General features: G+C 35.6%; 1 protein-coding gene across 2 annotated transcripts in view; it reads right to left on the minus strand.

Annotated features, from left to right (window-relative positions):
• The window catches only part of Pkn2 (protein kinase N2), a 122,076-nt gene that overhangs the window by 55,668 nt on the left and 54,216 nt on the right, over positions 1-12,192 (minus strand). For both annotated transcript variants that reach the window (XM_013024713.1, XM_013024714.1), the window contains exons 3-6: positions 11,051-11,205; positions 6,042-6,159; positions 4,575-4,720; positions 4,271-4,484 (exon numbers count right to left, since the gene is read on the minus strand). In XM_013024713.1, coding sequence (XP_012880167.1) covers positions 4,271-4,484; positions 4,575-4,720; positions 6,042-6,159; positions 11,051-11,205 — 633 coding nt within the window. The remainder of the gene's footprint in view (positions 1-4,270; positions 4,485-4,574; positions 4,721-6,041; positions 6,160-11,050; positions 11,206-12,192) is intronic.

Here is a 12,192-nt window from a genome sequence, read left to right on the forward strand (position 1 = left end):
CTTGGTAAGAAATGTACGTATTATCCTGCCCATGCAATTGTAACCCCTCTGTACAGTATGTTCACAAATAAAATAAAATAAAATTAAAAAAAAAAAAAAGACTACTTAATGCTGTGGAGAATCAGAAGAAATTGAGGGACAAGGGTTAAAAAAATGCAGCAGTGGTATTCACTGGACATTATGTTGAAAATGAACTATATAACTTATGAGTGGGGACAGGAGGGAAAAACTAGGAAATGGAGGAAAAGGATGACACTGAGCTAACAGTAATGTACTCAATATCTAACCCCTCTATATATCACCTTTATAATAATTTGAGAAAAACTAATTGATGAAACTCAAAGGAACCAAAATAAGTAATCATTAATAGGAATATTTGTATAGTTTTAAATATTAAATGGCATTATTTTTAATGCAAAACTGACTATATTAACATTAATAAGAAAATCTGATTATCTGAGAAAAATAATGGAAAGTATTAAGTCCACAGATAGCCTTGACAAAAACTTGTCATGATCAATTTTATCAAGGTTTTAGAAAACAAAGATTTATTACAACTAAGAAAATGCTTACCAAAATCAACAGAGGCAATAAAGATAGCAAATACTGTGCCTTTGCCACTCTTCAAGTATCCTCCCCTTCTCCCTCTAACAGTTCACCGAGTCTTGAGAATGGCAATCTGTGTTCCTAGTGTACCTCATTTTCAAAGAATTTTGTTTGCCAGCTTTCATACCTCTATGTGATCCCTAAATGACTAGCTATTATACCTAACTACAAACTTCTAATGGCAGAAAAGTGTCAAAAACATTAAAAACAAAAAAAGCAAACAAACAAACAAAAAGATAAGAAAAAAAACCCAGTCAGCTACTAAAGCCTAAAGCAAAGGATCTCAGTGAAAACAAGCTAAGGAGCCTGGGAGGAAAAGCTAGCACAGTGACTTGTGTTGGAGAATCAGGGCTTAGCAATGTTCTACATATTACTGAAAGGGTAAATCAAAGTTGAAAATATCCTCAGAAGAGACCACAGAAAGTCCTACATTCTCACTCCTGGTTGATTCTCCAACTCTACAAAGCAAAGGTAGTTATAAACTTTCTGAATGGGAGCTTTATGATACATTCGATACCATAAAGCATACAAACATATATACAATCTTAAATCACACAAGAGAAAAGTGGGAAAAAGCATTTGTAGAGATAATGAATGAAAACTTCTCAAATTTGATTAAAGAGATGAGTTCCTTACCTAGTAAGGAACTCAGACATCTTAAATAGAACAGACTCAAAAAGAACCTCTTCTAGATCCATTATAATCAAATCATATAAAGACAAAGAATCCCGAAGACAGCAAGAGGAAGTAACTCATCACTTACAAGTAATCTTCATTAAAATTAAAAGCTGCTTTCTTATCAACAGCATAAAATGGGGATGTGATTCTATAACAAAGCACTTGCCTAGTTATGTTCAAAGCCCTGGGTTCAATCCCCAGCATTACCAACAACAATCTCTTTCCACTTGCCCCCCTCCCCCCAAAAAAATCCCCAAACCAATCAAAATAACCCACCACATACAGAAAACACTAAATATCAGGAAGAGGCGAACACTTCTAAACTACAGGGAAAAACACCAACTTACTCAGAAATTATACAGATATAGAGCAAAACATGGTTAAATTTAAAATTTCAAATAAACAAAAACTTGAAATTTAAAATTCTAAATAAACAAAAACTAAATGTAGCACTTTATTAGGAAAACTGCTCGGAAGACATGTTAAAGGAAGTAACAATTCAGACTTAACCGAAGACATTAGACAGTAACCTTAGGCCAAAGGAAAAATAAGGAACAGAGGTAAACTACATTGGTAGTTACTAAAGTATTACTGTATTTTTGGTTTGTAATTCTTCCCTGATATTTAAAAGATAATACATTAAAAAGTTATAATCCATGTCAAAGGGCATTTAAGTCATAAAGACATAATTTATGATAGCAATATAAGTGAGGGAAGACAGCTGTGTAAGAGATTTTTGTAGCCTACTGAAGGTGCGCTGGTAGTAATTCAAGCAAGACTGTTATAAATCCAGGATGTTAGTTCTAATCACCAAGCAACCACTAAGAAAAAAAATGAATATGAATGTCTATGACAGCTTTATTTATTCGTGTCCTTCATTACTTAGCAACTAAGATGTCAATGTGTATGGATAAACTGGAACATCAATATGATGGGATATTACTCAGCACTAAAAGGAAATGATCTATCAAGTCATGAAAAGAGAGGAAATTTAAATATTACTGAATGGAAAAAAAAACTAACCCTAAAAGACTATGCACTTCATTATTCCAACTATGTGACTTTCTAGGACAAAGCAAAACTGTATAATCAGTATAAGATTAGGCATTTCCAACAATTAGGAGGGTGGGAAAAAGGAAGGGGAGGAAAAAGTAGGCAGACCACATGATTTTTACAGTAGAAAAACTACTCTGAAAAATAGTAACTTTTTCTACTCTAAAAAAATACAATTTCAGCCAGGCACCAGTGGCTCAGGCCTATAATCCTAGCTACTCAGGAGGCTGAGATCTGAGGCTTGAGTTTGAAGCCAGCCTGGGCAGTAAAGTACATGGGACTCTTATCTCCAATAAACTACTCAGAAAAAGCCAGAAGTGGCACTGTGGCTTAAGTGATAGAGCACTAGCCTTGAGCACAAAGGGGCTCAGGGACAGTACCCAGGCCCTGAGGTCAAACCCCAGGACCAGCAAAAACAACAACAAAACAAAACAGAATATTAGTTAAATATAATCAAAAAAAATAGGAGGTAACAAAAAAGTAGATTAGCAAAGTTTTATCAAAAAAGGAACATCATTAAGAATTCAGAATAAAATAGTAACATTTACCAAAAAAATAGCAAAATGGTAGAAGCCTTTTAATTGTGGATAAAAGAATTTTTGTTTTTATTATTTGGTTCTAGGAACTGCACCTCAGTGAGAGCAGCCTCACTGTTATGCATTACGGGATCTCTTCAAACAGCACTTGAGTTTATGCTAACAAGCTGAATCCTAACAAACTCACCCTAAACTGTTTCAAGATGCAGGTGGTTAATCACATCCCTAGGGGGTTGGACTTGGAGCTACAAGATAGCTGCCCTATCTCCTAATATCCAGGGCAAGGCAGGGCAGGAGGCTAGAGTTAAATTCATTCACATGGTAATGATTCACTCAACCACACCCATGTAATAAAAGTCCGATTAAAAACCTAGAAACCTAGGACCCTGGAAGTGAATTTTCTAGTTGGTGACAGAAGACACTAATGTGTTAGGAAGGTGATGCATACATCCAAAGAACAGGAAACTTTCATGTGTCCAAGACCTTTCAGATCTGCTTATATTTCTTTTGGTGGGCTCTAATGTGTTTTCTTTATAATAAAATATAGTAATAATAACTACAGTGTTTTCCTGAGTGCTGCAAATTTTTCTAGTGAATTATTAAGCCTGAGGCTACTTATATCATGGAATTTGGTGGTCAGAAGTACAAGTGATGTGGAGCTTGAATCTGAAGTGAAGAATGTAATACAAATGTGTAAAATGTAACCTAACTCCCTATATTCAACTGAAAGATAGAGAGAAATGGATTAGAAAAATACAATCCAATTATATGTTGTCTAAAAGATTCATATTAGACCTAAATACAGGGAGATTGAAAGTCAAAAGATTTTAGAACAAGATCAATTGAAACAATAGCCAAAAGAGAATAGAAATTACTAAGCAATTATAGGGCAAAACAAGCTTCAAATATAAACAATTGCCTCAGTAAAATTGGAGATTACTACTATACTTTCAAAAATGGACCAATATGGATAACTATCATAAGGGGAAAAAAAAGAAGAAAAGAGGAAACAATAAGTGTTGGTGAGGATACAGAAAAACTAGAATCCTCATGCACTGCTCTTAGGAATGTAAAATAACACAGTACCTGCAAACAATTTCCTGTTTCCTCAAACATAGGAAAAGTTTTTAATGATCTAATAATGATATCCCTAGGTAGCTCTCCTCCAAAATTGAAAATAGGTGTCAAACACCTGCACACAAATGTTTATAAATCAGAAATGTCCTGAAAATTAATAAAAAATGAAAATGAAACGAAATGTGCTATGTAATTATAAGATGAAATTATGTTCAGTCATTAAGGCTTTTGATATTTATGTAAAAACATGGATTAAACTAAGTGAAAGAAGCCAGATTCAGAAAAATACACAAGAAAACAAGAGGATGTGTGTTACGTACCTGTCAAAGCTGCTGGTTTAGATAGTGTACTGTATTGGTTTTGTGTAGATATCATACTCTGACGTGGACTTAGTGTTGGGGATGCAACAAGTGAAAGCTCCTCTATTATAATACTGCTTTTGGGATGATTCTTGGGAAGCTCATTTAATCTTTGTTCTAATGAATACTTTAAAAGGTCCAACTTCTGACTTGATTCATTAAATCTTGCTTGAGCCTAGCAAGAGAAAAAGGTAATTATTATCATTTATATAATCACATTCTTTGAATGCTATGATAAACGAATACAAAATTTTTTGAAAATTACTTCTGAAAGTGCTTTTCTGTCTGTTACTTTTCCTGTGCCAAGTAATTTCATTACATTCTTTGCACCTTCTGCTACTGCAAACTCTATCCTAAAATGATGCCTTAATTCTTCCATCCGAAGTTCAAGAGGACTTATCACAGGTTTTGCTAGAGGGGGAAGAATAAAATGTAATTATTAATTGAACCATTTTTGCATATGTGTTGAAAAGCCATGAAATCAAATGCTTTCCTATGACATTAAAAGTCGTCCCTAAAACAATGAGTACTGAAGAAACAGATGCAAGATTGAAATTAAGATCCTTTTAGCCATTCTGTAGCTAAACTACAGAAGTGCAATAAAGATTTTAGAAATGAAGGTATCAATATATTATAATATTATAAGATCAAAACACAGTTGGTCCTCTAAATCTGTAGTTCCACATTAAGGGATTCAATCAGTCCTATAAAAAACAGGAAACAGGGGCTGGGAAGTTGGCTCAGTGGTAGAGCCCTTGCCTTGCATGCCTGAAGCCCTGGGTTTGCTTCCTCAGCACCACATAAGCAAAAAGAAAAAAAGCCGGAAGTGGTGCTGTGGCTCAATTGGTAGAGAGCTAGCCTTGAGCTGAAGAACTGAGGGACAGCCCCAGGCCCAGAGTTCAGGCCCCACAACTGGACCCCAAAAACAAAACAAAACAAAACAACAACAACAACAAAACAGGAAACAAAAACTGCATCTGTGCTGAACATGTAGACTTTTTTTTTGGGGGGGTGTCAAATAATATAACCTAACAACTATTTACAAAGCATTCCCAATGTAACAGGTTTAAACAAAACTAGAGAAGTAAGTAAGGAGGTATGCAAACATTATCTAGTATGCAAAGCCAATCCCTTGCGGATACTGAGGGACAACTGTACTGTCTGGTCCTATCTTTTAGTAACCAGCTATAAAGATTCGAAGGAAGGAAGGAAGGAAAGGAGGGAGGGAGAGAGGGAGGGAGGGAAGGAGGGAGGGAGAAGCAGGGAGAAAAGCCATAATCTTAAGTAGGAAATTCTTTTTTTTTTTTTGGTGGGGGGGGGATGCTGGTCTTGGGGCTTAAACTCAGGATCTAGGCTTTGGTTGCTCAAGGCTAGTATTCCACTACCTAAGCCACAACTCCGCTTCTGGCTTTTTGGTGGTACACTACAGACAACAGTCTCAGAAACTTTCCTGTATTGTCTGGGTTCAAACCAGGATCCTCAGAGTAAATTCTGATTAGTTAGGATTACAGGTGTTTTTTTTAAGTGAAGAAATATATTCTTGATCAGAATCTTGATCATGATGGGTAAATATCTGAAAACATTTCATGGTACAGTGTAAAACTCAAGATTTCAAAACAAAACAAAAATTCTATCCCCCTTAGGTTTGAATTACTGTCTATTTCCAATGTAAAATCTAATTAGCATTATATGGACCATAGAAGATATTGATAATTTATCTCTACTCCATCACCATTATCAAAAGCCAATTCATTGGTCTGGACTGCCTGAAGAATCTGCATTCGGATGACTTCAATTTTTGTCTTGCTGTCCTGGAGCAGTTGCTGAGCTGTACCATGGAGTTTCCGATCCTATAAAAAATAAGTTTGAAAAGGTGACCAGATAAAGGGACAAATAAAACACTTTCATATCTTCTAAATTCATCAATCAATTTATAAGTGAAAGACGGAGTTCCAAGAACTGTAAGTAGTGTAATTCAATAATGTGCCTCAACCTCAGAGTGCTGAGATAACAGGAAAAAGTCACTACAACAAGCTAATTTGCTTTGAGAGAAATAAATATATTGAAATGATTATTATAATTCATGTATCAATCACCTTATACAGTAATTTTATGTGAAAATGCATTTTAAAGGGTACATAAACTATTTTTTAGTAAATTGCCAGTTTATGTAATTATCCTTTGCACACGCTAAGCAATCATTCTACCGCTGAACTACACCTCCTGCTCTCAGTATACAGTACCGAGCCTCTCAAACTGCAAATCTGTACTTCTCTTCATCTCTTTTTCTCTTCCTGCCCCTTGTAACTACTATTCTCCTGTTTTCATTTATCCATCATTTCTTTTTTCTTTTTTTTGGGTCCGGTCGTGGGGCCTGAACTCTGGGCCTGCGCGCTGTCGCTCAGCTCTTCAGCTCAAGGCTAGCACTCTACCACTTGAGCTACAGCGCCACTTCTGGCTTTTTTCTTTTTGCTTTATGTGGTGCTGAGGAATCAAACCCAGGACCTCAGGCATGCAAGGCAAGCGCTCTACCACCGAGCCACCTTCCCAGCCCCTATCCATTATTTCTTATGAGTACACTTAAATAAGATCATAAAATCTATTTTTGTGTCTAATATATTTTACTTAGCATGGCCTCCAGGTTCAGCTACATTATCACAAATACCATTAGCTTATTTTTATTATTATTAAGTAGTTTTACAAGGGAGTTGCCATTCAACAAGATAGTTTATGAATACAATGCATCTTAATGTCAGTTCAGTTTCATTGGGTATTATACAATTTCTATATTCATTTATCTGTTGATACTGTATATTGTTTGAATCTTGTTACTTTAAAAGAATCTACAAATCTAAATCCACTTGTAATTTTCTCTTTGCTTTATACAAAATATAATTAAAAGTTTTTTTTACCATGATTAAAAAACCATCAGACTTAGAAGCACAGTATCTGACGGATACCTCAGGACCAAGAGCAAAAACTATAGATAATCTCTTCTTTTTTAAAAATTACATTTCACTTAAATTCCATGGGCAAATTTAAAAGCTAGCTAATCAGATAATATCTGTTTCCTTAAAATATTTTAAAAAGTAATGAACAACATTTGTCAACACCAATTATACTAAATCATTAGAGATTTTTGTATGTCAAAAATAGAGATCATCCCATAAACCTGGGGAGAAAGTAAAATTTCTGCCTTAAAACTTGGAGATTATAAATAAAATGAAATGTTACTGCTATACCTTTGATTAATTCTAGTAATGCTGAATATAAATGAAAGGTGGAATTTATAAGTATTAATTTAACTAAGGATGACCATGTTCTAATCCCAGAATTTTATTAAGATGTTGCTTTATCAGGCAAAGGAGATTAAGTTAGCAGCTGGAATTAAGGTTGCCAATCATGTAACTTTAAAAATGTAAAGAGGGCTGGGAAGGTGGCTCAGTGGTAGAGCGCTTGCCTTGCATCCATGAGGCCCTGGGTTCGATTCCTCAGCACCACATAAGCAATAAAAGCTGGAAGTGGTGCTGTGGCTCAAGTGGTAGAGCACTAGCCTTGAGCTGAAGAGCTGAGGGACAGTGCCCAGACCCAGAGTTCAGGCCCCATGACTGGCAAAAAAAAAAAAAAAAAAAGTAAAGATTGTCCTAGAATTTCCAGGTAGAAACAATGTAATCACAAAAGTCCTTACATGTGAAAGAGGGAAGCAAGAGAGATTACAATGATAAAGATGTAAGAAAAATTAAACAGATGAGAGCAATAAGCCAAAGAAGGTATAGCTCCAGAATTTGCAAACAATAATATAACAGATTCTCTTCCACATCCTCCAGAGTGGAATAGAGGCCTGATAATACCTTGGTTTTCAGTAAATGAGACCTATTTCAGACAATAATTAGGAAGTTGAAAAACAATCGTATATATTATTTGAAATTACCATATGTGTGATCATTTTTCTTTTACTTCTTTCCTGTTCCTAAATTCAGTCATTTAGAAAAAGTTTCTAGGTATATTTTATTCTTCCTATCTTCCTTCCTACCTACCTACCTACCTACCTACCTACCTACCTACCTACCTACCATACTGGAGTTTGAATTCAGGGCTTCATGCTTTATCATGTGAACAATATTCAGTCTCCTCTCTTGGCTAAGCCAGCTTGAACTGCCATCCTCTACCAAATCAGCCTCCTGTGTACCTGAGATGATAGGTGTGCATGCACCCCGTGCCCAGCTATTGTTTGAGATAAGACTTTGAGAACTTTAGGCCATCAGCATTTCTCCCAATCTCTGCCTCCTAGCAGCTAGAATTATAAGCACAAAGTCTCCCCAATCCCTGTACTTAACCCAATCTACGCTTTAATCAAGTTTTAAGATTACATAACAAGTTTTAAGATTTGTAAATCCCTCTGATATCAATACATATTGTAAAGCAGACAGCTTTTTACACTTTTACATTAATTTGGTATTTGTTTGGGGTATATTATATAGGCTTTTATGAATATAATCATGTACCTTCCAAATTTAAAGAAAAGTACCTTTCTCTCATTATACTGTCTCCAACATCAGAAAAACCAAAGATTTAAAATAACTATTTGGTGGGTGGGGACAGGAGGGAAAATCTGGGAGAGTGTGAGGGAAGGACTCACATTGTCCCAAAAGAAATGTACTCATTACTGTGAAACATGTTAACTGTATATAACTACACATAACAATAAAAAAGTAACTATTTGAATTCAGACCAGAGTAAGAGAAAAACAGTATTCCAAAGGTTAATGGGACAAATGTATTTCAAAATCAGACAGACAGGAGCCCAAATCATATCAGATGAAAAACTAGCTGTCTACTGAAAATCGTAGGTTTTTTCCATTAATGAAAAGGGGATACCACTTATAAAATAGTGAGTATTTCTAAGTGCTATGTAACATTAAAATTATACTGTCTACAATCTAACTGGCATTAAGACATTCTCTTCTAAAGCAATAAAGACTAATTTTCTTATTTCAGTAAGCTCTGCTGTAAAAGTATAAATATTAAGAAATCCACATGAAACTAAGGTATTCTTTTTGTTATTTTGTCATTTGCTTCATTGGAAATACATTAATTAAATTAATTGATTATAGAACTGAGGATTGAACTAAGAGCCTTATGCTTGGTAGACATTCTGTGTTTGTTTTTTTTTCCTGTCGGTCATGGGACTTGAACTCTGGGCCTGGGCACTGTCCTCTAGCTCTTTAGCTCAAGGTGAGCACTCTACCACTTGAGGCACAGCACCACTTCCTAGACAAACATTCTAATAGCCAATTTTGGTTCAGTTTTTCAGATAAGATGTTGTTCTTGAAACACATTCCTGCAATCTCCATCTCACACACAGCTAGGATTATAGGCTTGTGTCACCATCCCTGGGGCTTAGAAATGTTCCATTAGAAATTTCCATTACTAGGATTATTATTCTATTATTATGAGATTATAGGCCTGTGCTACAATACCTGACTTGGTAATGCTACTGTTTCAATTCAACATACAGAGTAGCTACTTCCTTTATTGTTATTTTATTTTATAAGTATATGAACTTTCCCAAAACTACTCAACAGTGGAGTAAGTACAAAGGACCTGAGTTAAGCATGTTCTAATAATGTTCATATGTAGCTAGAGCATATACTCCAGTATAGCTAGTACAACAAGAAAACTGACACCAGAAGATGAGATCAGAAAACAATGTGTTCTTTTTTACTTGCAGTATGTCCGTAATTCTGTTCAATTTAGGAGCTGCTTCTTAATTTTATAGGAATTAGAGACTACTTTGTGAATATGGTGAAACCTTTGGTCCTCTCACCTAATTATCAACATACACATTTGCTCTTCCTGTAATTTCAATGGGTTCATAAATCCCTCAAATTCATTCATCAATTTCAGATTAAAAATTTTTCTCTTCTAATTAACTGACTTAATCTCAAAATGTTTAGCATGAGGTGGCACACTCACAGTTCCAGGAACATAGTACTTGCTTTAAAAAAGAAAAAAATTGTAATATGGTGGACTCTGCTAGCACATCTATAATACTAGTTACTTGCTGATATCAGGAGATCTGTATTTGAGACTAGCCCAAGTGTATACATTACACACCCCATCCCAACTGAGAATGGACACAGTGGGGCATGCCCATAATCCTAACTATGTGAGGGGTTAAGATTGGGAAGACTTTGGTTCCAGGTCAATTTAAGACTTTATCTTGATGGAAGAAGCTGGGTCTGATGACTGTCATTCTAGCTATGGTAAGATGATAAATTAGGAAGACTGAGGTACAGGCATGTGCCTGAGAAGGAAATGAGATCCTATCTCAAAAATAACTAGTGCAAAAAAGGAGCTGGTATTGTGGTTCAGAGGTACAGTACATGCCCAGCAAAGCATTGGAACTTTTCAAAAAACGCCATAGTTAGGGACAGAAAACTCAATGCAGCACGAAATTCTAAAATAAGTCTTTTGTTTTAAAATAATTTTAGACTTGTAGAAAAGGTTCTTATTTTCAGCATGAACACTTAATAATACAGAGAATCAGTACCCTGTTGACCTCAGCAGGACTATGCATGTCAGATGACTCAAATTTTCACTGTTCCGTACATGTCCACCAATACGCAAACTGCTACAGTACTGATGTGGGGATTATAAATAGATGTAAGCAAGTATGTGAATTCACAAAGATGGAATGTATAAATAATGAGGGCTCACTATATATGGTTGTAGTACTTACCTTTGAAGACCCATTTGAATACATCTGGATCATGTTCTCTGCACCTTGTTTTACTTTAAGTTCTATATCCAATTGTTTTTGTAAAGCCATCAGTCTATTATTGCTAGTAGAACAACGAGGGTCACTATTTGGTGTATCTGGAGTCCTTGGGCAATCTGCAAATAGAATAGTTTTAGGATCAAATGCTGTGTAACACTAGAAGGGAAGGTGGATATGGTCAAAGTACCTTATACACATGCATGAAAATGCCACAAAGAAACCAACTATTTTAGATAATTAATATATACTAATAAAATTAAAAATTATTTTCAAAAAATAGAGCAGCTTTAAGCCAGGCGCCTATGGCTCACACCTATAATCCTAGCTATTCAGTAGGCTGAGCTCTGAGGATTGCAGTTCAAAGCCAGCTGGGACAGAAAAGTCCCTGTGAAATTCTTAATCTTAAATTAACCACTCCAAAAAAACAAAACAAAAAACAAAAAAAAAGGGAAAAAAAAGTGGCACTATGACTGAAGCCATAGAGCACTAGCCTTGAGCACAAGGAGGCTCAGGGACAGTGCCCAGGCCCTGAGTTCAAGCCTCACAGCCAATCAGAAAAAAAAAGCAAAAACAAAAAAACACATACACACACACAGAATAAAAGAAAAAGAAAAAAAGATCAGTTTGAGACAAACTTGAACTCATCTAAATGGAATCTCCTTATGCTTACAGCAAGTGTAAGTTCAAATAAGAATTTAACATATAAGCAAAGAAATATTTAAGTTGCAAGTTTATTTGCTAGGGAAGAGTCCATACCCCATAAAAGTGATTACTTAAAACTGAATTAGACAATTGTGCGAAGTTTTCACACACTATTATTCTAATTTTTTTCCTTCTTTTTTTGAGGGGGAGGAGGTGCCAGTGGCTAGGGCTTGAACTTAGAGCCTGAGCTTTTTCAATACAGGCTTTAGTTCTACCCCTTGAATTACAGCTCTACTTCCACATCTTTGGATAGCTATTTGAAGATAAGAACCTTGGGGCTTTCCTGCCCCAGCTGGCCCTGAACTGCAATACACAGATCTCAGCTTCTTGTATAGCTAGGATTACAGGAGTGAGCCAATGGCGCCTGGCAACACTATTACTATTTTTTTTTGGGGGGGGGG

Source organism: Dipodomys ordii, unplaced genomic scaffold (genome assembly GCF_000151885.1).
Source record: "Dipodomys ordii isolate 6190 unplaced genomic scaffold, Dord_2.0 Scaffold78, whole genome shotgun sequence".
NCBI classification, from domain to species: Eukaryota; Metazoa; Chordata; class Mammalia; order Rodentia; family Heteromyidae; genus Dipodomys; species Dipodomys ordii.